Here is a 24,515-nt window from a genome sequence, read left to right on the forward strand (position 1 = left end):
AGCTGGTGAAACATTGCTGAGGAGACCATAAATAAAACAAACAACACAATGAACTCCATGACGATTAACAAATGGACAACATGGTCAGACTTTTATTGTGAAAGTCTGGCCAGAGATGCTGAAAACTTGTGCAATCTATTTACTGGGACTAATCGCTCTTCACCGTAACAGTCCATCTTTGTGAAACAACAGGAAATGAGAACATTAAAGAATCAGATTAGAACACAGCTGAGCTTTCAGGCACAAACGAAGCTAGACTGTGGCAGAAGAAGACGTACAGTACAGTATGAAATGCCAAAAGGAACCATTCTCCTCCTTTCATCTCTGCAGACCTCTTTGATGAAAGTGGGTCAATATGTTCTCCCTTCGCTTTCTGTTATGTTCCTTCTCATCATCCTCCATTCCTGCAGCTCTTATGCTCTGTATCGCTCTCTTACATCCCCACCATTTTTAAAAATTCTGGATGGAAGGTGAAAGTTATCTTTATTTGTTAGTTGGTGATTTTTTCTTAACTCAAAATATTCATTTCAATTTAAAAAGTAACAAATATTGTGTTAATTTTATATTGAAAAGGTGACGTTTGATGCCAGTGGTTTATCCTTGCTGGTTTTTATTTATTTATTCATATCAACTGGAGTTACTATTTAATAATCCCATTAAATGTGCATATCAAATTCTCTAGTATTCTTTGAAAAATCTAGCATAATTATATGTTGTCATACCTTAAATAAAAATATAGGCCTTTATAGAATTCACAGAAACTACATGCACAAATTCACATGCTTACACAGATAATCTGACCAAGTTTCAACATTAACGCTTTTATTGCATTAAATCCATATCACAAAAATCCATCGTTTTCAGTACAGGAACCGACTTTGGAAATGTTTTAAGACTATTAAAATAAAAGTAGTTAATGAGTAAAAATTGGAGATTGTTATTATTTTTGTGTTCCAAGTCAATTTTGACTGGAGCGTCAATGTTTTAGATAATCTGGACACAGGTGACAGTTCTTTGGGAACATTATCCTGCCCCTAATATAGTCACTGCAATCACAAAACTAAGCACTGTTGTGTCTGTCTCACTAGATAAAGCTCTCTGACTGTTTCCACACTGTTATCCTTCATATTGTATGGTGCCTGGAGGTAGATTTGATGGCCTCCTCCTGTCCTTTATTTACCCTGGGCTTGTTGCCAAGGCATCTGTCCCTGATATCCGCCGGCGTACCAGGGAAAATGAGTGCGGATAACGGCACATGTATTACCCCAGTGTGACCCTGAACAGACTGGCCCTCCACCAACACCACACACGCACCAACTGCTGATGGGCTACAGGTCACATTTGACTCAGCTAGTAAATATGTCTGATAACTTAGCATCCCAGACTAAACAGTTAGTTATTTAGTTAGCGAACTGAAAATCTGTCCCATTTCAAAGCAAATTGAGAACCAAACTACTCAGGAAGACTAGGAAGACTTCTAAACTCACTCCACATGACACACACGTCTGCAGCTACAGCCCCTGACTTACAGTTCTTTCAGATTCTAAGGAACATCCCATTGCTTTGTTCATTTGAATGAGAAAGTGTTTCCTTCCTGTTCTCTAAGTGACATCAGACATTCACAAGTTCCTCTGAAACACTCAAGCGCCTGTCAGCTCACAGCTGGAGGATGACTCAAAGATCAAATCAAGACTTGCATGGTGGTCCGAAGATCAGAGGAGAGCAGAATATTGCATTTTTCATCCTTAAGTTTTGAAAGAACAGACCTCAAAAAGCATGAATAATAAAACATGAACATTGTAAAAAATAATAAAGTATGGTGAATCACAAATAGTCCATGGATTAGCTAAATGGTACAACCTTGCTGACATTTTATATCCTGTTCCTTCAAGTTCTATTGTCACAAGTCCAACTGACAGCCCACAAAACCACTGTGGCAAAAGATGACTGGACATACCTATAGGGTTATTCAATCATCACATTAGGTTGCAAGGAAATGCAGAAGGCCTTAGGCTTCCTCAGAAAGTCCTAATAGGTTTTTGGAAAAACTGTTTTACATTTATAAGTAACAAAATCTGTGGTTATTATTACCAGAAAAGAAGCTTTGTTAACATAACATAAATGACACAGCCATACCTTATGTGAATTTTAAAACTGCTGTGTGCTTTGAGAAGTGCATTCCAAAAGTACAAACTTTAGTATGTGAATATATAAATATATAATATAATTGATACAGCTTCAATTCAAATTCAGCAAACTAATTAGAATTAAAAAAGGCATTCTCAATTTAGTTCTGAATGGTGCACAACCAACAAACATCAAACTGAAGATGGATGAAAAACAATGCTTGTCTGCATAGGGTACATTAAACAGGGCTAAACAGGGCTCGACAGTGCGAGCATTTCACTCGCATTTGCGACTAAAAATAGATGTGTGCGAACTGGAAAATGTATTTAGGAGCACAAGTGCGAATACAAAACAAAATACAAAACAGCCTAACTTATACAGTAGCCTATAACAAACGTATTCATTTATTCTGTTTATTTATGGAAAAATTGCGATGCAGCCTCATATGATTACTTTAGAACTTTAAAAAGGCAACGGTTTAATTTAAATGAGCACAGATGAGAAGAAAAGCGGAGCGAGTTAAAGTGAAGACGCGCTGAATGACGCACATTCGCCACTAGAGGGCGCTGCCGCTGCCGTTACCCCGGTAACCCAGTAAACAAATCAGCTGCGCTATTTTCCTAAAACTGTGTAAATAATGTTTCACACTCACAGTCATTTAGATATTTATATTCGCTTTAGTCTTCACAATAGCCTCAAATAATTCTTACTTAAAGACTTAATGAGCTATTTATTTTCAAACATTGTTTCTAAGCTAAAACATGGCCCATCTGATCTATAATAGAGAACAGTGGGCCTATCTATATATCAACGACTGATTCGTTATTATTGTTCAGTAACACAAGCTCCATTAGTTAACATGAAAAAAACAATGACTGCATTTATTAATAATGCTATCTTAATTTCAACTTTTAATAATACATTATAAAATCAAAAGTTGTCTTAATATAATTCAATGGAGCTAACATTAACTAACATAGTTGTATTTTTTATTAAATCAACATTAACAAAGAATATTAACTACTGCAACAATTAGCTATTGCACATTTTTAGTTAATGTTAACCTGCTTTAACTAATGTTAACAAATGGGACCTTACTTATATTGTTCTTTCGTTCATTTGAACAATCTTTTGCACTCTAATCTTGAAACACTTGTTTACTTTAAATTTTTATGTATTTTTTATAAAAGTCTTTTAGTAAATTATCTTTAATAAAGTTATTTAACCTGTTAGGAGGACAACACTTTTTTTCACTTAGAAATTATATATTGTGATTTAAAAACAAAAACATATACCGTGACAAAAGCTTCAATGATTATTGTGAAAATTTTATACCTACACAGTTTAATAGGATTATAACTAATTACATAATTAGCCTATTAAATAGTGTCTGAAGTAAAATTATTTAAGAACCTTGTGTACTTTCTGTATTCTGATAAATTAAATAATGGTGCTTGTAAATGTCTCTTTGTATCCCCTTATTAAGCTAAAACACCTAATTAGAAAAATTTGCATTGCGCCCCTAAATGTTTTTAATGCGCTCCTAAATTTTTTGACTTAGGAGCACATGTGCTCCTTGGGGAATAGGTAAGCGTCAAGCCCTGCAAAAGACATAACAATCAGCCACTGAACGACTCAGTGGCAGTAAACTCACAAACACATACATGAACCCAAAGGTACAGATATGCACTGTAAAGTGGCATCCTACATATTCTCAGATATTATGTACTCAGGGTGACTCAGAAAGCCCCTGACTGGAGCTTAGGTTAACCCTGGTTCCATCTGGATTCATTAAAATACACACACAAACACAGCTCCAACAGCCCTTCTCAAAAGAGCCAGTACAAAGCTTTTGTCACTAACCACACATCAGATGGGAAAGATAATCTGTGGTATGAGTAACCTGGGAAGCAATAAAATCACTTGTGCTGCAATGAAAATATCTAACTTGACTGTAACAACTTGAATCTGTGACGTGAACAAAGCTGATAAAACTCCCATTCTTTCACAATTAGGTGAGAAAGTTGATCCTTTCCATTATGAAGCAATTTCTTTTTATTCACTACTTTTGACAAATAAAAAAAAAAATCAAATAAATAAAACAAAAATGGGCCAGCCAACTCAATTAGGGTAACTCAATGAACACTCACATTTGCTGCATTAAACCATAATTTGGTGTGACAAGTGGCTAAACATCACTACAGTTAGGTTTGAATCACATGAGAGATGCCATTACTGTTGTGCCCATGAGGAAGGCACTGAACCCTGGGATGCTCCAGCGGGACTGTCCAAATACAAGTCAATGTGGATAAAAGGGAATGACCTCAATATCTGTGACATGTTACAGTCACTGTGGTATAATGGTTAACAACTGACTTCCTATCATGATTGATGACTGCCAAAATATCATGAAATGTGACACTCCTTAGTCATAACTGTAATCAAATGATAGCAAGCTCACTAAAGTGTAAAGCCTCATAGACCTCATTAGAGTTTAATAAACAAGGATCGATCCTCTCTGGACTCACATCTCAATATCAAAACAATGATTAGGTTCCACTTGTTATGAAGATTTAAATCATTGGTCGTGTGTATGTGGATTCTTAGTGCTTTCTTGAGATAGTGCCGCTTTAAGTCAAACACTTTCTTGTTAGTGTACACATGTTACTCTGTCTACCTTGTCTTTAATAAGGATTTTAATGCATCCTACCAATGTAAATTAACAATTAGCAAGTACCCTCATAAACACAGTAGGTCTTAAGTGAAAGCAAGCAGTTGAGAAAGAAAGCAGTATACTGGATCCGGACAGCTCTTAAAGTGACAGCAGTCTAATATTCCTGCTGCGTCTCATTCATGTTAATCAAACAACAAAAGAGAGAAGATCTCTCACTGCTTTTGACTAAATCACTTTAATTACTTTCATAAGAAATACAAATTGAATTTACAAAGTAAAGAATATGCAGTGTTTGTATACATTTGATTAGTTTATACAAAGTATGTAGCATTTCTTTATTTATTTGTTCCACTGTAATTTTTTGTCCTATTGCTTGTGATTAGCTTCTTATTTTTATTTGTTTACTTGTCTTCAATAAGCTTGAGGTTTTTATTTTTGCTAATATTGTTTTTTTGTAGTGCTGTCAAACAATTAATCGCGATTAATCGCTTCCAAAATAACACATTTAGTTTATATAATACATGTGTGTACTGTGTAGATTTATTGTGTATATATAAACACACACATGCATGTATATATTTAAGAAAATTGTTACATTTATATATTAAATACATTTAAATATGATATATAAATACATGTAAATATGTTCAAAATATATGCTGTATGTGTGTGTCTTTATATATACATAATAAATATACACAGCACACACACATTATGTAAACAAAAACTTTTATTTTGGATGCGATTAATCGTGATTAACCATTTGACAGCACTAGTTTTTTGTGATACTGACACTGGTGGCAAGACTTATGAAATTTCTATGGCATCAAAAATGTTGATATCATAAAGACCTTATTTAAAGCAAAAATAACTATATAGTGATATATATTGTTACCATAATATAAAATTACTCATATAATGATATAAGATATTGGTCATATCGCCCAACCCTTAAGAACACCTAAGAATTAGCATGTAAGCTAATGCACAAGCAAAAAGAAAGCACATTTTTTAGAAAACACAAAAAAAAAAAAAAAAAAAAAAAAATTTAGAAAAAAAATGTCAAATTCACATTACACTTAAAAATTTTTTTTGCTCCAGTAAGACTTTTTGCAACCACTTCTGCTTGCAAAAATAAATGTGCAAACTGCACAGTAGTTACAGTAAAACAATGAACTAATTCTTCAAAGTAAAGTGATTTTAATGAAATCCCCTACAGCTCTCTTCAGTGTTATCTTACTTTGCTCCTTCTTTCTCACACACACACAACCACACACACACACACACACACAGTAAATGTCCAGTTAGACTCCATTGTTACGTAAGGCCCATCCCACAGGTGTGCCATCATGTCACTGCAGGAACAGTCAGTCTTACATAACCGGACTTCTGGTTCCTCTGTCAAAGCACTCATCTGCTGATCATGAGGCTTGGATGATCACTCATGTGAGTGCCAATAAGGGACATTCAACTGAGAGCAAACAGAAAATGAACAAACGCACCATCTCTTTCTTCTTTTTGCAGCCTCTCTTGGATTTGAAACTTGTAAAAAATTCAAAGCATGCAGACAGGTGCAAACGAGCTCAGACTGATGACATGAGGAGACACGACAGAGGAAGTCAAAGACACCTGCATGTGAAGAGCACGCAAATGTAAACAAATCTAAATAATAGCTCACAGCTATTACAGCCTCTTGTACCACAAGGTTTGCATTTTTAACACGCAAACTTTTGAACCTGTGTTGCCCCCCGTTTAGCTGTTTTTGAACACATTATATGTAAAGAAAGAAGATAGAAACACATCTGATTTGGGTTAGGTGAACCTAAAACCCAACAAACCCCACAGTGCTCCCAAAGGAGGATTGGTCGATTAGTCATTCTTTCCTGTTAGTTTTGAAAACATAGTTTTGCACATTCTTATTCATTAAACACTAGCATTTTGTGCTTTTATAACAAAAACAGCCTCTAAAGTTTCAGCATTTTGTGTTTACCAAAAAACCAATTATAATTCAAGTAAAAGTCTTCAGCAGCAAAAACAGTAATGATTTTGTTTTCCCACCCTCTCTCAGACCACTAGAAATAAACAGGCTGTTTTTGCTTCTGCTCCTGAATGATAACACATAAAGGATATCTTGGATGACCTCTTTGCAATAATAAGAAATACATTTCTGAATAATAAATACATGTTGATATGCTAACATTAGCAGACCCTAAACGGACAATGGAACAACTTATGTGCTCTTTGATATTAATGAAAAGTATCTCAGAAGAACAGAAAACTTTTGTGAGCACAAGCTATGTATCTTGGAGGAACACAAAACGTTTCTGATCAAACGTGGAAAGAACGTAAAACTTTTAGCAGCAAATGTAAAGTATCTCAGAGGAACGTACAACTTTTGGATGCAAATCCAATGTATCTCAGAGGAACAGAAAACTTCGCAAGTGTAAGCAAAGTATCTCGTAAAAATGAAAAATATCTGTGAGCAAACGCAAGTCTTCTCAGGGAAAAACAAAAGTTTTGCATACAAACGCAAGATCTCAGGGCAACGGAAAAATTGAGAACAATCGCAAAGTATCTACGGTAAAGCAAAAACCTTTTGCGAGCAAACATAAATTTTCTTATTTCTGGCAGAATGCCACGTTTTCAGAGCGAACACATAAGCTCTATAAATATAACCTTTCCTCCCATCTCATATTTTTTCCATCAACATGTCCTAACATGAAGCACTGTAGTAAACAAAAATAGAGCTCATGATTACCATTAAGATTTTGAGATGAGGCTTTAACTTGCAATGAATCATTAAGTGACATAGCAGGGAGTTCTAAAAGTTTAACAGTGGAAGAATCCTGCTTTCCCCTTTAATAAATGCAAAAGGACGTTCACACTCATCATGCACATCTGTGTAAAATCTGTAACAGATCAGAGAGGCAGCAGACGCATTCCTCATCTGGATCAGGGAGAACAGGAATGTTGGAGAGAGGAATGAAAATATGAGTCATACAGGACATACATGCACATGTAAGCACACATGCATCCACAAAGCACATGCGTACACCTTCAGTGGGAGCATACGGGATGAGAACAATGCAACATGAATTTAAAGGAAAAATAAACAACATGACCTACTTTACAGATATACACATCATTAAGTTGCACTGATGTCATGCAGGCTCCTGAAAAGAACAGTGAATGTTACGTGGATGTGTGGCGATCACTTGCAATGTGAGCTCACTACTAGGCCTATACTGAGCACAGTATATGGTCATATGGAGAAGATATGCTCACACACTCTCCATATATGGAAGCACAGAGCTCTGAGAAATAAGACTGAGACCGTTTCTAAGACGTTTCCAGTGACAAGCGATTTGTGTGTTTGCACTGAACATAAATATGCAGAACAACGTAACACTAGCACAACCTAGAAGCTATTGTTTAATGTACAGGAGGAGCTGGAATATGGACCAATTAAATTTTGCAGTGGGCGGGGCTACTTATGATACACTGACTTGTCCGAACTGGTTAGGACAAAAACTTGGAAATACATGGAAAAGATGGAACTTTTATCACTTGTCTTTTTATCGAGTCACACCTGGTTAGGACTTGGCTTGAAATGAGGTGAAAAGCATTTTATAGGCTCTAGACATGTCTGGTTTTGTGTGAAGTTTTCTGGCCACAGGTCGTAGAGGCCCCTTCCCACTACCTGCTTTATCAGCTTTGGCTGGGGACCGCTGCCACTGAAACTTTAGCACAACATCCAAAAACAGTGAGTTTTATGGCATCATGTGGGATACGGACACGTGCTGCACCTTAAAACGTGACCAACTCAAGATTATCAGCCCTAATAAATTATTCATGGTTCACTCCATGTTGAAAAACTCAAAGAGAAAGCCATGTGAAGCACTGGAGTGGCTGATATCTATATTTCATCAGAGCTCATTAGCTTAGTGGAGCATCTAGTAGCAAACACACAGCCGTGATGATTAAAGGGAAACTTTAAGCAAAAATTGTTTAGTGTTATGTCTTCCTGACAGAGCGTAAGCTGTTTAGATTATTCCTTAAAAAGAGATTTATTGGAAAAAGAAGAAAGTATATTTTAATATCTTTTCAAAAGTTCGCTGTTAGTAAGATGTTGTAATGTTTTTTAAAGAAGTTCCTGACTTTCATCAAATCTGCATTTATTTGATCAAAAATACAACAAAACAAGTATAATTTAAAATAACAGTTTTTTTTACTATAACACTTTAAAATGTAATTTATTCCTGATTGCAAAGCTGAGTTTTAAGCAGCCACATTATCAACCATCAGATTCCTCAAAAATCATTCTAATATGGTGATTTGGTTCAAGAAAAAAATTCTTACAATCAATGTTAAAAAGCTGCGCTGCTTGATATTTGGAAACCACGTGCGAACCATACTTCTTTTTTTTCTTTTTTTTAATTAAACTTTAAACTTGAAATAGAAATCTTTTGATAAACTTAATGTGTCCTTGCTGAATAAAAGTATTATTTTACTGACCCCTAACTTTTTAACGTTGCATATGTGTAAATATATATAAAAATGTTTTTTATAAAGAGCCATTTGCCAGCTATTCATAATTCTTTCAATTTTTCTACATGCCCTCGAATTGTGCGTAAGGGTGAGGTATGACGTTGTCTGGGTGTAAACACAATAACAGCATTCCAGAGGTTCCATTGAGAGCATCAATCTTCTCCCATGGTAAAGACTATGCTAAGATCATCCCTCACAAACACTACGTGCCTCTCTCCACAGACACTCTGCTGGGCCAGAAAGGCACTACTGTTGTTGCTTGTGTCTTAAACACAAAGACTACGAAAAATGGAAAAAAAACTGATTTGATGTGGAGCATATTCAGTGTTTAGCCTCATCCAATCAGTTGACAGCAGTGGAATTAGCATTTTAAACCAAGTGTTTTGACATCTTTACATCTCTGCCCAAACAGTGATGAATGCTCTTTAAATTAATCTGAATAATGTGTATTATTGATTGTGCCCTTTCTGCAGTCTCAACTGTAGCCTAAATTCCAAACCAAGAGTTAATCTGAGCCCATCTGTTTAGACAGACAGTTAATCCAGGACTGGTGTTAAAGCCCATTCTCCTGTAGATCCACACAAACATCTGGATCAGAAACATGTGTGCATGTACAACAAAGAACACTACAGATATGCTTATGTTTGTCAGACGCTACAGAAGGTAATGTGATCAGGATACATATATATAGTAAGGCATTAACTGGATTGAAGATTCTGATGCTGCTACTACAGTTTCAGTACAGATTGATTTAGATTTTTCGTCAGACGGGATGGCAACAGCGCTTGACCCAAAAACTGTTATTTTACTCAGAATCTTTAGCTTTAACCTTTAGTTGAAGTATTTCACAAAATAAATAAGAAGCATTGTGGAGGGGGGACGGCATTCAGCAATCAAAGACATTGCTCCTCAACAGAGTTAGATTTCTCAGAAGAACCCTGATTTACCTGAAAAATAGTAGGTAATTTTCTCCATAATACCAAATTTGTGTGAGAAAATAGGCCTTTTTCAATTAGGATGGGATTAAAATCACAAACCATGCTCATGAAACCTAACCTCCTCTGGGAAAACTAGTCCCATGTGCACTACCATTCAGACGTTTGGGGTTGATGATATATGTATTTTATGTGTTTGAAAGAAGTCACAAGATCCTTCAGAAATCACTCTAATATGCTGATTTGGTGCTTAAGAAACATTTCTTATTATTAGTACAGTTGAAAACAGTTGTGCTGAATCATATTTTTGAGAAAACCGTGATACACAAAGATACATTTTTTAAGTAATAGAAAGTTCAAAAGAACAGCATTTATTTTTCATACAAATCTTTTGTAACAAATGCATGGCTTTTATGTCACTTTTGATCAATTTAATGTATCCTAATGTGTCCTGATGCTAAACTTTTAAATAAAAAAAGAGAATAACCGATTCCTCTCTCTTTCACACACACACACACACACAAGATTAAACTAATCTACTGATACAGTCATACAGAGGGATCTGCTTTTTTATTGAATTATGTAATGATCTCTCATGCGCTGAGATTAGGGTGTACCTGTGGTAGCCAAGAAGAGAAGGGTGGTTTTGTAATGCAATCCAGCTTTCAGAGATTCCTGTGATGTTGACATCTCACAGGTTCAGGCAGTGACACACAGCTACCAGAAACTTCTCTCTCAATGCTGCCATTCAATACCGTTTGAGGTTTAGGGGGACAACCAAATACAAATGTACTCCTTCTAGAAGCCCAGTGATCTTAAACAAGTTCTAACTAATGCCTAAGCCTTCAACTATTCAAAACGGTGAATTAATCGACCTGCCTGAGGATGCAAAGATTGTATCATACGTAAATTGATTGACCTGCCATGAAAGCAAAAATGTATTGCGGTTGCGTAGGTGGAACTCAAATCCATCCTGAGTTTGATAAATAATCCATTCACATTGAGGTGAAAAGGAAGGACCTCCTTAGAGCCTGGCTAAATGATTTCTGAACAGCTATAAAACCCTGACACACTGAACACTGGATTATAGTGTTCAGTGTGACTCTTCTCCTCTCTGATAAGGTATGCAAATAACAACTGGGGGGCCTTTTGATATTATCAGTGTTAGCTGTTGCGTAATATACAAGGAAAGGCCTGGAGACCAGTCCTACATGATTTACACACGTGACCAACCTTGCAGTGTGGTTCACTCTTCGTATCTCTACAATAGAGGCACAAATTAATGGGCTTTGAGGTCAGAGTCTCTGTAAGTGGACCCTGTGGACTGCATTTGCCAACAAAACCTCACTTTAATTGACTCCTGATTGAAAGCGTTCAGAAGGTCAGAATTATTGGAATGGTTGGTGTGGAGGAGGTCGGGTCACGTAGAGACACACACACTGCCTTTAAAGAGCATTAAACACTCAATCAGTAGTCAGAACATTGTTCTCTCAACTGAGAGCTGAAATCTGGAGGTCAAAATGGAGAACTGCTTTCAGAGGCTCCAGGCTCTCTGCAACTGTACAGTCATCTCTCATTCCACTGGAATAGATCAGAACACATGGGACAGGCCAGACCCTAAGAGAAGAGCCAGAAACACACACAGGCCGATGCAGATGAGAAAAATCAAACTCAAGTCTTTATGAGTGAGACATACTGCCAATAACTACTGCACGGAGAGCCAAACGATATGAAATGCTGCTGCTGTGGGAGATCCGGTTGGGTGAAAACAAACAAATATAAGATCAACTGAAAACAATGAAGTTATCAAAACTGATATCTTATAACCGATATCTTTGAAACTCTTTGAAATCAACTCCAAATCTTTATAGCGAGACCAGCATACAGTGTCTCCTGATGTTAGTCACATTTTACTAATATCACTCTATACAGGCCTATTTTCCCTTCACTTCTTTATTTCTCGCTCCCTCACGTGTTTGTGGTTGGAGGAGCAGTACAGACTGACTCAGGCTCTCTCAGCTGACTTATAGAGGGAGAGACCCAAAAAGAAAACAAGCAAGAAAATGAAGGGGTGTAGAGAAGAACGCTGCTGTGGGATTGACAGATACAAACTATTTTGTACTTTAAGCCACTGGTTGATTATTCCCAGCTTCTCTTAATAGTTCTGTGGTGGAGCTCTCTGTAGGTCAGAAGGCATTGTTGCTGTTATTGACCCAGAGATGAAATCCAAGCATTCTTCTGATGATTGTCAACGTAAAGCCTGATTCGGACGGTAAATGTTTCTCATATGGACGACTGTAAAAATTAATTTACATATCACCTCAGTGATAAAGCTCATGGATTCGGACGGCGATTTATTCACAGTGGAGGAGCGAGTTCTGTGATCCTGCGAATAAAATTCTTTTTTTACTAATTTATTCTTATTATTGTGTAAAATGCATTTAAAAATACTTACGTAAAATATATTCTTATTATTCCAAGCATATTTTATAAATGTATAATCCTATTTATTATTTGATTATTTAAATCTCCAGTTTAAAAATAGGAAAATATGCGCTATAGTTATATGCGATATATATCCGTTTATAATACACATTTTAAAATTGTATTGCATACTTGCCGCTGCCATAATAAAGACCCATTTCGAATGTTTACATGCTTTTCTTCTCTTTCTGCTCTCACTCGCTGTGGTGGAGCAGAAAGTATTGTTCTTTTAAATACTTTCCAGCATTTCAGAAATAAATATGTATGCAAATTACACCGAAGTACAACAGTTTGTGTTCAGTACGGTGTTCGGGAGTGTTCCAAAAAGGTTTAAACGCTGAATTGTGGATTCGGACGGCAATTAAATTACCACACGACCTTGGTGTTTGTCAAAAAACAGTAGGTAATTTGGCCGGGGATTTTTACGGGGGTGGTGAGAGAAAAACACAGACGTCTTGGTTTCGGACGGCAATTAAATCACCGACTACCCCCTGTATATGGTCAAAATCACTTACGACCCCCTGAGAAACAATTACTGTCCGAATCGGGCTTAAGCCTGTTTAGTGTAGACTTATTTTAGGTCATTTTATACCATTTGACATGAGATCATTTGTGAATTAATATAATGTATAGTATAGCATTAAATATAGATCTAAATGGGTTTAAGTGAAAACTGCCAGTTGTGTTTTCCTCATTCAGCTGCTCGTCCTTTCTATGTCAGGCATTTCTCATAAAACAGGCAAGACTGAACTTACCAATAATGTTCTCTATGTAGCCAATGGGCTAAATGCTTTAGTGATTACACTAATTTAGAAATGTGTGTGTTATATGAGGAACGCTAAACAGCATAATGTCTCTAAATTGTTTGCAAGTATGCTTTACATTTATGCATGAAATTAAAGACTTGTTACATTAAATATATAATTATATGTAACCAAGGTGTTGATGAGGCGATCCCTCTCGCTCGCAAACAACATCAAAATCAAGCTTCTCGTTTGAGAAGCTGTTTCACTATACGTCACAATGGGAAATTTTACATATACTGTATGTTGCATTATATATGTGACTTAATAGCACACATGTACTGTACAGGTCTACGCTTGTACACACAAATACATGCTAGTATGTATCTTTTATCCGACAAAGGAACTGAAGAGAGGGCTGGGATAATAACCTAATGGTAAAGACGAACTCGCCTTTGAAGAGTAGCAACCAATTTTATGTCTTAAAAAGAATGTGACCTTTGATCTAGCAAGCTCTCCAAGCCTGTCTATGAATGAGGGCCTAAATTCTGGGATTTACTGCTCCGAGATCACAATCAGAGCGCAGGCGCTGTGTGGCAAATGCATCTTAAGTGGACAGGAACAGATTGGAGAAAAAGCAGAAAATAAAACACAATGATTAGCGTCTTAACGTGCAGAGGCACAACCACAAAAACATTGTTGAGGAGAGAACAATAGACAAATCTAAACAGTCTAAAATTTGCATAAAGTACAAAATGTAAGGGCAACATGGTGCAAAATCACCAAGTAATTTCTTCTCTTGAATGTTTAAATGGGCACTTTAAGCCAACAGTAATAATAAAGTACTGCTGGAACATTACAGCCAGCTTAATGTCAGTCATTATTCACCAGAGGACTTTTCTTTCTTTCTGTGGTAGGTTGTCTCAGAACAAAGGCTTTGATTTAGGCTTGGTGTATGTAATGAAGTATCCAGACACAAGAGCTTGGCTTTGATGGTGCAAGCGTACCAAAACATGTGCTCATTTAATATAACCCAAATCTATCAGACAGTATTAGTCTCACACTGTACCGCAACAAAATAGCCATAAATACACTGATATAAAGAATCTGACACGTGAATGAGCAAAGAATGTTCTAGAATGGTAACAATATCATGTTTCATCCTGTTTGGGACTGTACGTATTGTATGAGTTTTGCCCTAAGCTTACAAAAAACAAAACAGTTGGTTGGTGTGGCTATATTTTCATAATAGCAGGCTATACAGTATCAAGGCTTGTAATTTAAATACGGTTACCTTGTAACAGGTGTGGACATACGCCAGAGATAATGTCTGTTGCTTGTGCTGATAACGCGGCTTAGTCTACACCATTTTTAGAGGGTTTTAAACAGGCTGACTGAAGATTTGAGGTGGAGGAGATGCGTTTATTAAAGCCGTCAAGACACACTGTCGACTGCACCGCAGTGTTTGCATATAGCGGTGTGAGGAAAGGAGGAACGCATGAAGGGGAGGGAGGTCAATTAAATGGACATTCTCAACTATGTTGTCTGTGAAACCCTGCAACACATCCGGCAGCTGAACTTTGACCACTGGAAACCTGTGACTATGCAAAACCAGGGTGCATTAGACACAGCTGTGAAAGAGCTGCAAGAGCGGAACTCACACACATACACTTGAACAGATTTGTAAAATACAACATGAGAAATAAGGAATCACAAAAACCTAAAAAACTAAGACTATTTCTTGTGACAGAAGGAAAAGGGCCAGTCATGTTTTGAGAAGTAAAGCCTGTCCTCATTCCCTCTGTCCCTCCACCCTTCTGTTCCCCCAGGACTTCATTTAACCTACTTCTGTGTGAAACTCACTTCCAGATGGTGCTCACTTTTTATCGGTCTTCCACTTTCTTCCATATTTTCCCACAATATGCCCACAGACTCTTGAATTCATGGGAAAACGAGAGACAGTTCTTAACTTATGTTTCGGTGCACCACTGAGAGCCACAGAAACTCCTTTCTGCCCACTGTCACGACTCGAGAGAGCATGATTTATATACAGTTTTTAATATATTTGCATTGCAGACACTTAACTGTCTCTGTGACATTTTTAACCTAGTATTCAATCATTGAATGGTATTTTTATGTTATATTATTATGTTATATTATAGTGCATATTTTATTGAATGCCTATATTAAATAAGACTATTCGAAAGCCACTAAGTAGCCTATCTTTTTAAGAAGTGACTTCATTTATTCAGCAAATATGCAATAAACTGACCAAAATTGACAGCAAAATACCTTTAATGCTACAAAAGATTTCTATTTCTATTTATCACAGAAGTTTTTTCAAAGGATTCCTGAAAGATCATGTGATGCTGAAGACTGGAGCGATGGCTGCTAAAAATTCAGCTTTGCCATTACAGGAATAAATTCCATTTTAAATACATTAACATACAAAAATGTTCTTTCAAATTGTAAATTATTTCACAATATCACTGATTTTATGTGAGAATATTAGGCTTCAAAAATCTAACCGGCCCCATACATTTGAAAAGCAGTGTATACATGATTCGTACTGACATTTACATTAATGCATCTGGCTGATGTTTTTACCCAAAGTGACTCGCGTTGCACAAACACATTTTATCAGGTTCATGCATTCTCTGGAAATCAAACTCATGCTGTTGCTAGCTTTGTGCTCTGCTCTTTGAGCTACAGGATTGATAAAGTGTTGCTACTGTAATGGAAATTTACCTGTGGTGCTAATACAATCATTTTCTTATCTTATCTTCAAAACATGAAAACAGAAGTGGAATTTTTCCTCTTAGAGATTGTAAGGATTACTGATATGGTAAGAGGGATCTCACTTTGCTTTCACAGTACAGTGGACTTATTCACCTGGTATTCTTTCATTGTCAAAATAAGCATATTTTTGATAGTTATCAGTGTATTGTTGTGCATGTAAACACACATTGCAAATTGAAGGGATTTTTTTTTTTTTGCGAGATTTATCATCTGCCAAAAGAAGTTATAGCACATCTCTCCTCAACAAAATTTTCAATTTTAGGGTATAATTTAAGTTAGAAGCAGATGAGATTAGGGTCATGTGCCAAAGTTTGGATATATAACAGCAAGCACCACTAATAACTGACTAACGGATGTCTGTAAAATAGTAGCTAACGTCAAAAAAAAGGTCAGATGGTGCAAAGTCCAGTTGTTTACGGTAAATGCAAGACTCCCCAACTGTTTACCTACATCTGTTTGGTTCACAGCAATCTGTCTCACAAAGTGTCTACAGGAGGTGGTTTAGGAGCCTCAGTCTGTCCCCACTGAGAGCAGGTGCACTGCTGAGACTCTCATTGAGCAGTTGTAGCCCAATAACACGGCGGCCAGTATGGGATGAGACCCTTGTCCTTCTGCCTTCTTGTGCTGCATAAGCAAGCCGATGGCACATGCCATGAACTATCAACCTTGTGGTGTGCACAGTCACCAGAAGAATTTAACTCCTGAACTCAGAGACAGCCAGATACTGATCTTAAGGGTCCATAAAAAAAGAAAAAAGGACAAACAGGTGAGGAAAAAACAAATCACAATTTATGATTGTAATAAACCCAGAGAGCGCAGATAAAGTGTTGTTTTTGTGGTGCATTGTGGGAGAGAGATAAGCACCTCATATTAACATTATGCCCTATGTGCATGAATGGACTGCATCTGGAGTTTCAGATAAGACATATAATATATGACATGAATATAATATTGACATTAATGGGTGTATGAGAACGCCACAAAAGCTATACACAGCCTATATCCTCTGTTTATTACTGCTCTAATTTTAGTTTAAGCATAAAAAGCATTCACCACCTTTCATCTTAACTTACATGCTCATTAAAGGTATGCATCATTGTGGAAGTGTGTTTGTGTGTGTGTTTTGTATACCTTAAGTGCCACATTTTCAATGGTTTCGTTTGAGACCCTGTTGCTAAGATACTGAACACAAAAAGCCACAGCTGTGAATGCACATGAATGGGCTCTTGACAATGAAAAAGAGACTGATTTATTTTCATAATCTCACATTGTTCTTTAGCATAACCTGTGTGTCTGTTCCGGGGTGTAACTCTTCCAGTGGAATTTCAAGAATGAGGTTCTGCTCGATTTGTCAAAGCCGGTCCCAATAATACACAGTGAGCAGAGAGAAACTGGATCCTCTTTCTTCCTTCAGCTTTCTCTTTGTTCATTTAAAATCAATCAGCACCAAAAGATTAAATCTAAAACAAAAACGGCTTTATAATGTAGTGGTCAATGATATTTATTTTTTCAGTGGATGCTGCCAATATCTATACATTAAGGTCAATGTCTATACTGTATATAAAAACCAGTATATAATACCATTCTAAACTTTTGTCACATGAAACTTCAAAAATGATCCTGATATTAGCCTATATGCTGATCTGCTGGACAAGAAACATACAATCATATTTTATTTATCGACACTGAAAACAGTTGTGCTGCTTAACGTTTTTGTATAAAGTAGGATTTTTCTTCTCAGGAATCTTCAAAAGAATATAATGTACTTACTACTACTAACATTTTATATAGAGAGAGTTTTATTGGACAGAATTTGAATCATTTCCTTTATGGATAATGAATATAGCATATGTACTCAATGTAATAAAATTATATTTTATTTTATTACATTGAGTACATATTTTGCTCAGCACTTAATTTTAGAATTTGAGCAATATTATCTATAATATTTCTTTAAAATAATAATTCTATTATCCACTAAGGAAATTAGACAAGTTCCATTCATTTGTCAGACAGGTGTGGTTATTACTGGCCAATGCCAATAATCCCAAAACTACATGACTGAATGGCCTGTTGCGAACTTCCCCATTCTCAAAGAATTAGAGTGAATATTAAAACTGTAAGCAGTTATAATTATAGTTTTTATGGTGTGAACAGGAAATAAACCTGTGTGAATCAAAAGCACATGGCTGCTGAGTATTTATCATCTGTCATCTTCGGAAGGAAGAGAGATGAGCATCCCTTTAATGATTACAATTACAGAGCAATTTCATCAAAAACTGACATCAATGGAGAGACTAGGGCACACACACACACACACACACACACACACACTCGCACAACTGTTTCCTTAGCAACTGCTGCTTCTGTATAACCTCTTCCACAGTAATGATACTGCAACAAGAATGTTATATAACTCAAACTACAGTCTTTCAGCTACATCCTTTAGGGGTTTGGGTGTTAACCACAAACAGGAAGCACCAAAAAATAACGATGGCCAGCCAGCGGCGGTGACAACAGTTTACATAATGTCATATATATTTTACATATCATGACTGTGAATGTCTGAACGGGACCTGTAACTGCATGCACCCACCTCTGCGCATGCCAACCGTTAAAAAGCAGCCCTATCAGCACTTCAAGCTCCACTGCCCTCCGACAGCAAGCCTGGACAGCCCCTGGAAACTAATGACTTCTGTCCACATCTGCATTAACCGCCTCAAGAGAAAGTTTTATCATCACGTTGATCTGATTTCTCCCATACCTTATGCGAAAATCAAGCGTGGAAAAGCTGCGGAACGAGTCTGTGATCAGCTTAAGGATGCAAGATCTTAATGATATGATGCTCTAAAGATTCTAGTAATAATATGGGGCATTCTTGGTCTGTCATGACTCTGAGCGCTTCCTCTTGTCAATCAAGCACTGCATGAACTCAATCTACACTCATAAAGCGGACAGAAAGATGAAGAAACATGAGAAAAAGAGAGAAAAGAATGAGCGAGGGGAGGAGGGCTGAGGGAAACAGGACCATGGCTTAGTCAGACAAACGGCTCTCTGTTTGGACTATCACTGAAGTCTCTGTCCGGTTTTTTGCTTTCTCTCTTCACCCTCATTTTCCCCTTCATGCATTATTCCTCTATCAATCTTGCATTCCATTTCTAGTTCCTATCCGTCTCGTCTTGTTTTTTCACTTTCTATCCCTTGAAATTACCACACACTCTGTTCCTACCATCTATGCAATCGAATCTCTCAATCGGGCCATCTGAGGAATGGTGGTGTTGGGACATTCATGACATAACCCTCTTCTAACTCCTTGTGTCAGATACACAAGGCATTGTGCAGAATGAATGCGGAGGTCATCTCAGTGCACCAGAACGAGGGCACTCTCTGTGCCTGGCACTACTAGCAAGTCAATGCGCCCACACAATACACCACCTCCAGTCATACGCCACTAAAAACAACTTCACAACACAAGACAACTTCAAATAGACTGACACATTACTGTTTTTTGTGCTCTCTCTCAAATATTATTAGTTTTTCATGTTCAGCTATGTTGAAATCAACTAGATGGATTATCTTATCCAAACCACTAATCAACTAAACACTGTTATTTGGTGCCATTTTATTATTTAAAAAATAAAAAAATATTTTATTTTTTTAATACCTCATTTTATTTTATTTTATATAAATAAAAGGCAGAATTAGTTTTGATGAAAAATCTAGTAAAAAAAAAAACTAATATTGTAAAATATGATTACACTTTAAAATAACTTTTCCATTTTAATCTACTTTTAAAAAGTAATGTATTCCTGTGATGGCAAAGCTGAATTTTCATCAGCCATTATTTAAGTTTTCCAGTGTCACGTCATCCTTTAGAAACCATTGTAATATGCTAATCTGCATTTCTTTTTATTATCAATTTTAAAAACAGTATTTTTGTAGAAACTGTGATGCATTCTTTAATGAATATAAAGTTCAAATAGAAAACATTTCTACCATTGTAAATGTTTACTATGCGTGTGTGTGTGCGCGTGTCTGTGTGTATACATACATATACCCATACATACATACATATATATATATATATACATACACACACAAAGTATAGCTTGGTGAAAGATCTCATAGCAGAAAAGCGTGAACATTGCTTAAAAATGATTAAATAAATAAGAACATTAGTTAAACATAATTATCTTTAATTGCGACCAATCCCTGTTCTTTATCACATGGCTGCAAAGTCCATGATACGTTAAAATGTTTTAAAAATGACAACAAACTGCAATGAAAATATCACATGCAAGATTCATCCAAGTATTTTTGGAATTCAAATGTTGGAATTATATATCACTTGTCAACATACACAACAGCTGATTCACTCAGATTTACTAATACACCTTTATTCTTCTAATTGGGCTGAGTCTGATTGGACTTGCCCAGCAGTGAGTCTAGCCTACTAAGGGCTTAAGCTTCTATTTATAAACAATCATACTGCTGACATCTGTGTGCTATCATTTTAAACCACAGTCCAAGTGCAGAAATGTGTTCAGAATTAGTCATAAACAAAAGAAATCATGAAAATGGACATGGTCATTCAGGCGGTCTGTGTGCATTGATTAAAAGAGCAAATCCTTTACCTGGGTAAACAATGTAAAGAATGCCAGTGGTTTGACCCTGACCCCTAAAAAAATGTCTTAACTTTTGATGTGAGACCCCTGAAGCAACCTGTGTGGTCTTCTAAGTGCACTTTAAATGGACTCAGAAATTGTTGAGCGCTGCAGGGTGGGCTAAACAAAACCTGAAGGTCTGAACAAGTGCTCTTAATGAAACCTATACCATAGACAACAGCAAAATCTAATGCAAAATGTCTTTCCACCCATCCTAGAGCTCCAAAGAACATTTTTCAATGCACACCATCATTCATCAATAATCATACCATTTGTATCCACAGTAAATCCAAAATAAAAAAACAGTTACCACAGTTAGTGAAATGACTATAAATTCAGAATTTACAGAATTTTTTTAAACTGTAGTATCTTATAAAACGTTACCAGAGCTTCGCTGCCCTAGCAAGTATTTTATTTGGCAGAAACCATGGATATCATGGTCCAATACAGTCAGAGAGGATCCCAAATCTTACCTGGATGAAGAAATGGAAAAGTCTCCACCATCCAACAGCCTGATTTTGCAGAAGAGCATCCCGTTCACAAACGGCACAGCCGTGAGCTCCTCCAGGGTGAAGTGTATTTGAAACTTGAACTTCTTCTTTTTAATTAAAAACGCCATATTCTTTTGAGACTGGACTTTGGATGTTTGAAGGCAGACGTAGATGAAGACGGGGAGATGGCTGCAGTTTTTTAATCTGGTGCTTGGAAGTCCTTCTCAATATATGTGCTTTGGTTCAGCATCTCTGGGAGGACTGAGGTTGTCCAGAAGAACCTAGGGGGTAAAACTCACTCTTAGACCGGTCAGACAGGCTCTATATCAAGTAAACACTAAAAAGTATATCATAACTTACCTTAAAACCAGTACAGGGGAAGCACTGCGGGAACGCTACAGTCTCTACAGAAAAGCAAACACATTCCCTGGAGAGTTAGTTACCTTGAAGAAGTCTATTATATCCAGGTGTAAAGATCCCTGGTGCTCCACTGGCACCATTCATTTAACCATGGAGAGATATCTTATGCTTTTTGAGAGTTACTGACGATATCTAACGAAACGACCATCATCTTTTCTCTCCAATAATCGAAAGCAGTCGTCTGTTGTTGTTTCTAATGTCGTAACTGAAAAATTTCATAGAGACAGTTGAATACTTACGTCGATGAAGAGTTTTCATATGGCAGCCAGGATGGAAATCACTGGACGGAACGATTCAAAAAACGACCCATAATAGAATTAACTTACTCGAATCGAAATCAACTGTTTAACGTTGAGTCAAGGGTTGACTGACGGACTGCTGGGCTGAAACAGTCTAGCAGCTCTTTAGTGAACTCCGGTAAGCGCCGCCTCCATGGACGCGTGGATTTCCCTAAATACAGCGGAGCAGTTCACCGAGAGCGTTCGAGACTCCCGTTACATCCACAGGAACGCAACAGCACTCCAGACTTTACTATTAAAACAGCGAAACATTCAGAGTTCAGACGCGTAGTTTAGCTTTGCTATTATGTAGGTTGTGATACTGGCATTAGAGATTCATCAGTACCATAAGTACCATCAGCGGTTTCTAGGGAGGCAGAAAACAAAAACTTGGAGAATAAAGAGGATTTCGCGCGTTTGTGATAAAGCAGAAAATCGTTGCTTGGGATTTGTCGTGAATGTAGCGCCATCTCGTGGCCGGATACATGCTAGCTTATTCGAAATGCATGTACAAACAGTGGTTTTCAGAAGTAACATATAATAGAATGTAAATCATTAGATGTTGTACTAATTTGTAGATTAATTATTTTCTTTGTAGTTAGTTCGTTTTGTGATTCTTTTTTTTTTTTGTTAAAAATAAAGTAAATATATATATATGATATGATACCCCCCTCACACACCACCACAAACTCTTCACCCCTCCCCATCATTAAAATCGGTTAAAAAACAAAAACAAAAAAAAAAAACATCCACACACTGAGTACTATGCACTGGAAATTTTTATTTCTATGCACTTTCAATGTTCATTGCACTAGTATTTATATATCTTAATGTATAGCTTATTCATATCCATTTGTAATTATATTCATAGTTTTTGCTCATAGTGTACATACATTTACTGTACAATCCATCTGTATAGTATGTTCATATCACCCATCTGTATATCATACTGATAGTATTTAAAAATATGTAAATTATGTCCATAGTACTACTGCCTTATCTGTATATTCTGTACATATGTAACTATTGTAGACACTGTATATCCTGTACCTCTGCTTATTGCACTTCTGGTTAGATGCTAACTGCATTTCGTTGCCCTGTACCTTACATGTGCAATGACAATAAAGTTGAATCTAATCTAATCTAATCTAATATATTAAGGTACACAGCTGTTCTGGCAGTGAACCCTTTACTAACACTATTATTATTATTACTGCTACTACTATTAATTATTATTATATTATTATATTTTTAAGATCTTAAACAGTGACTCAAAGCTAATTAAATTTGTGATTTGCTTTTAACTATGTGTACAGTCTTGTTGGAGTATGGTGTACTTTTAAATATAATGTCCTATATATTTATATTTGCATACTGTTCTAATGTCTTTGTGTTACCTAAGGACTATGGATGTAAATTAGCAATGATATTAAATTACAGCATGTTTACTTCTGTATTTTTATAATGTTCTTTAATGTGCATTAAATAAATGTGCCAAAATTTAGACAAATTGTTCCTTCAGACCAAACAAAGGAAGGGGGGAAAAAAATCTTTAATGGGTGCATTGTTATTTTAAAAAAATTAAACCATATTTAGAGGTTCTGTGCATAATTGTGAGAAGTGATGTGAACTTTTTGAAAAGCAGTGTGCAAATGAAACATCTTAATGCTTAGCTGTAACCACCACCATAAACGCTAAGGTAAAAAAATAACTAATAGTTATCGCCTACTTACCCAGTTGATTGATTACACTGATAATTGAAAACGTTTTTTGTATTACAAGTTTTCTACAACCCAAATTCCATAAATGTTGGGACCTTTTTTCAATTTGAATAAAATGAAAACAAAAAGAATTTCAAATCACATGAGACAATATTTTATTCACAATAGAACATAGAGAACATAACAAATGTTTAAACTGAGAAATTTTACAATTGTATGCATAAAATGAGCTCATTTCAAATTTGATGCCTGCTAAAGGTCTCAAAATAGTTGGGACAGGGGCATGTTTACCATAGTTTGAAGATGTCTGGGTATCGAGGTTATGAGTTTCTGGAGTTTTGGTGTTGAAATTTGGTCCCATTCTTGTCTGATATAGGTTTCCAGCTTCTGCAGAATTTGTGGTCCTCTTTGACATATTTTTCATTTAATGATGCGCCAAATGTTCTCTATAGGTGAAAGATCTGGACTGCAGGGAGGCCATTTCAGCACCCGGACTCTTCTACTACGAAGTCATGCTGCAGTATGTGGTTTTGCATTGTCCTGCTGAAATACACGTCATCTGGAGGAGAGCATATGTTGCTCTAAAACCTTTATATACCTTTCAGCATTCAAAGTGCCTTCCAAAACATGC

General features: G+C 36.4%; 1 protein-coding gene across 2 annotated transcripts in view; it reads right to left on the minus strand.

Moving 5' to 3' along the window:
• The window catches only part of eeig1b (estrogen-induced osteoclastogenesis regulator 1b), a 33,008-nt gene extending 10,700 nt beyond the window's left edge, over positions 1-22,308 (minus strand). The window contains exons 1-3 of one of the 2 annotated variants that reach the window (XM_079419107.1): positions 22,125-22,308; positions 21,826-21,869; positions 21,448-21,746 (exon numbers count right to left, since the gene is read on the minus strand). In XM_079419107.1, coding sequence (XP_079275233.1) covers positions 21,448-21,593 — 146 coding nt within the window. In that variant the 5' untranslated portion in view covers positions 21,594-21,746; positions 21,826-21,869; positions 22,125-22,308. The remainder of the gene's footprint in view (positions 1-21,447; positions 21,747-21,825; positions 21,870-22,124) is intronic. The other variant, XM_079419106.1, reaches the window with a different exon arrangement.
• Positions 22,309-24,515: the final 2,207 nt, after the last annotated feature.

This window comes from Barbus barbus, assembly GCF_936440315.1.
Source record: "Barbus barbus genome assembly, chromosome: 6".
Taxonomy (NCBI): Eukaryota; Metazoa; Chordata; class Actinopteri; order Cypriniformes; family Cyprinidae; genus Barbus; species Barbus barbus.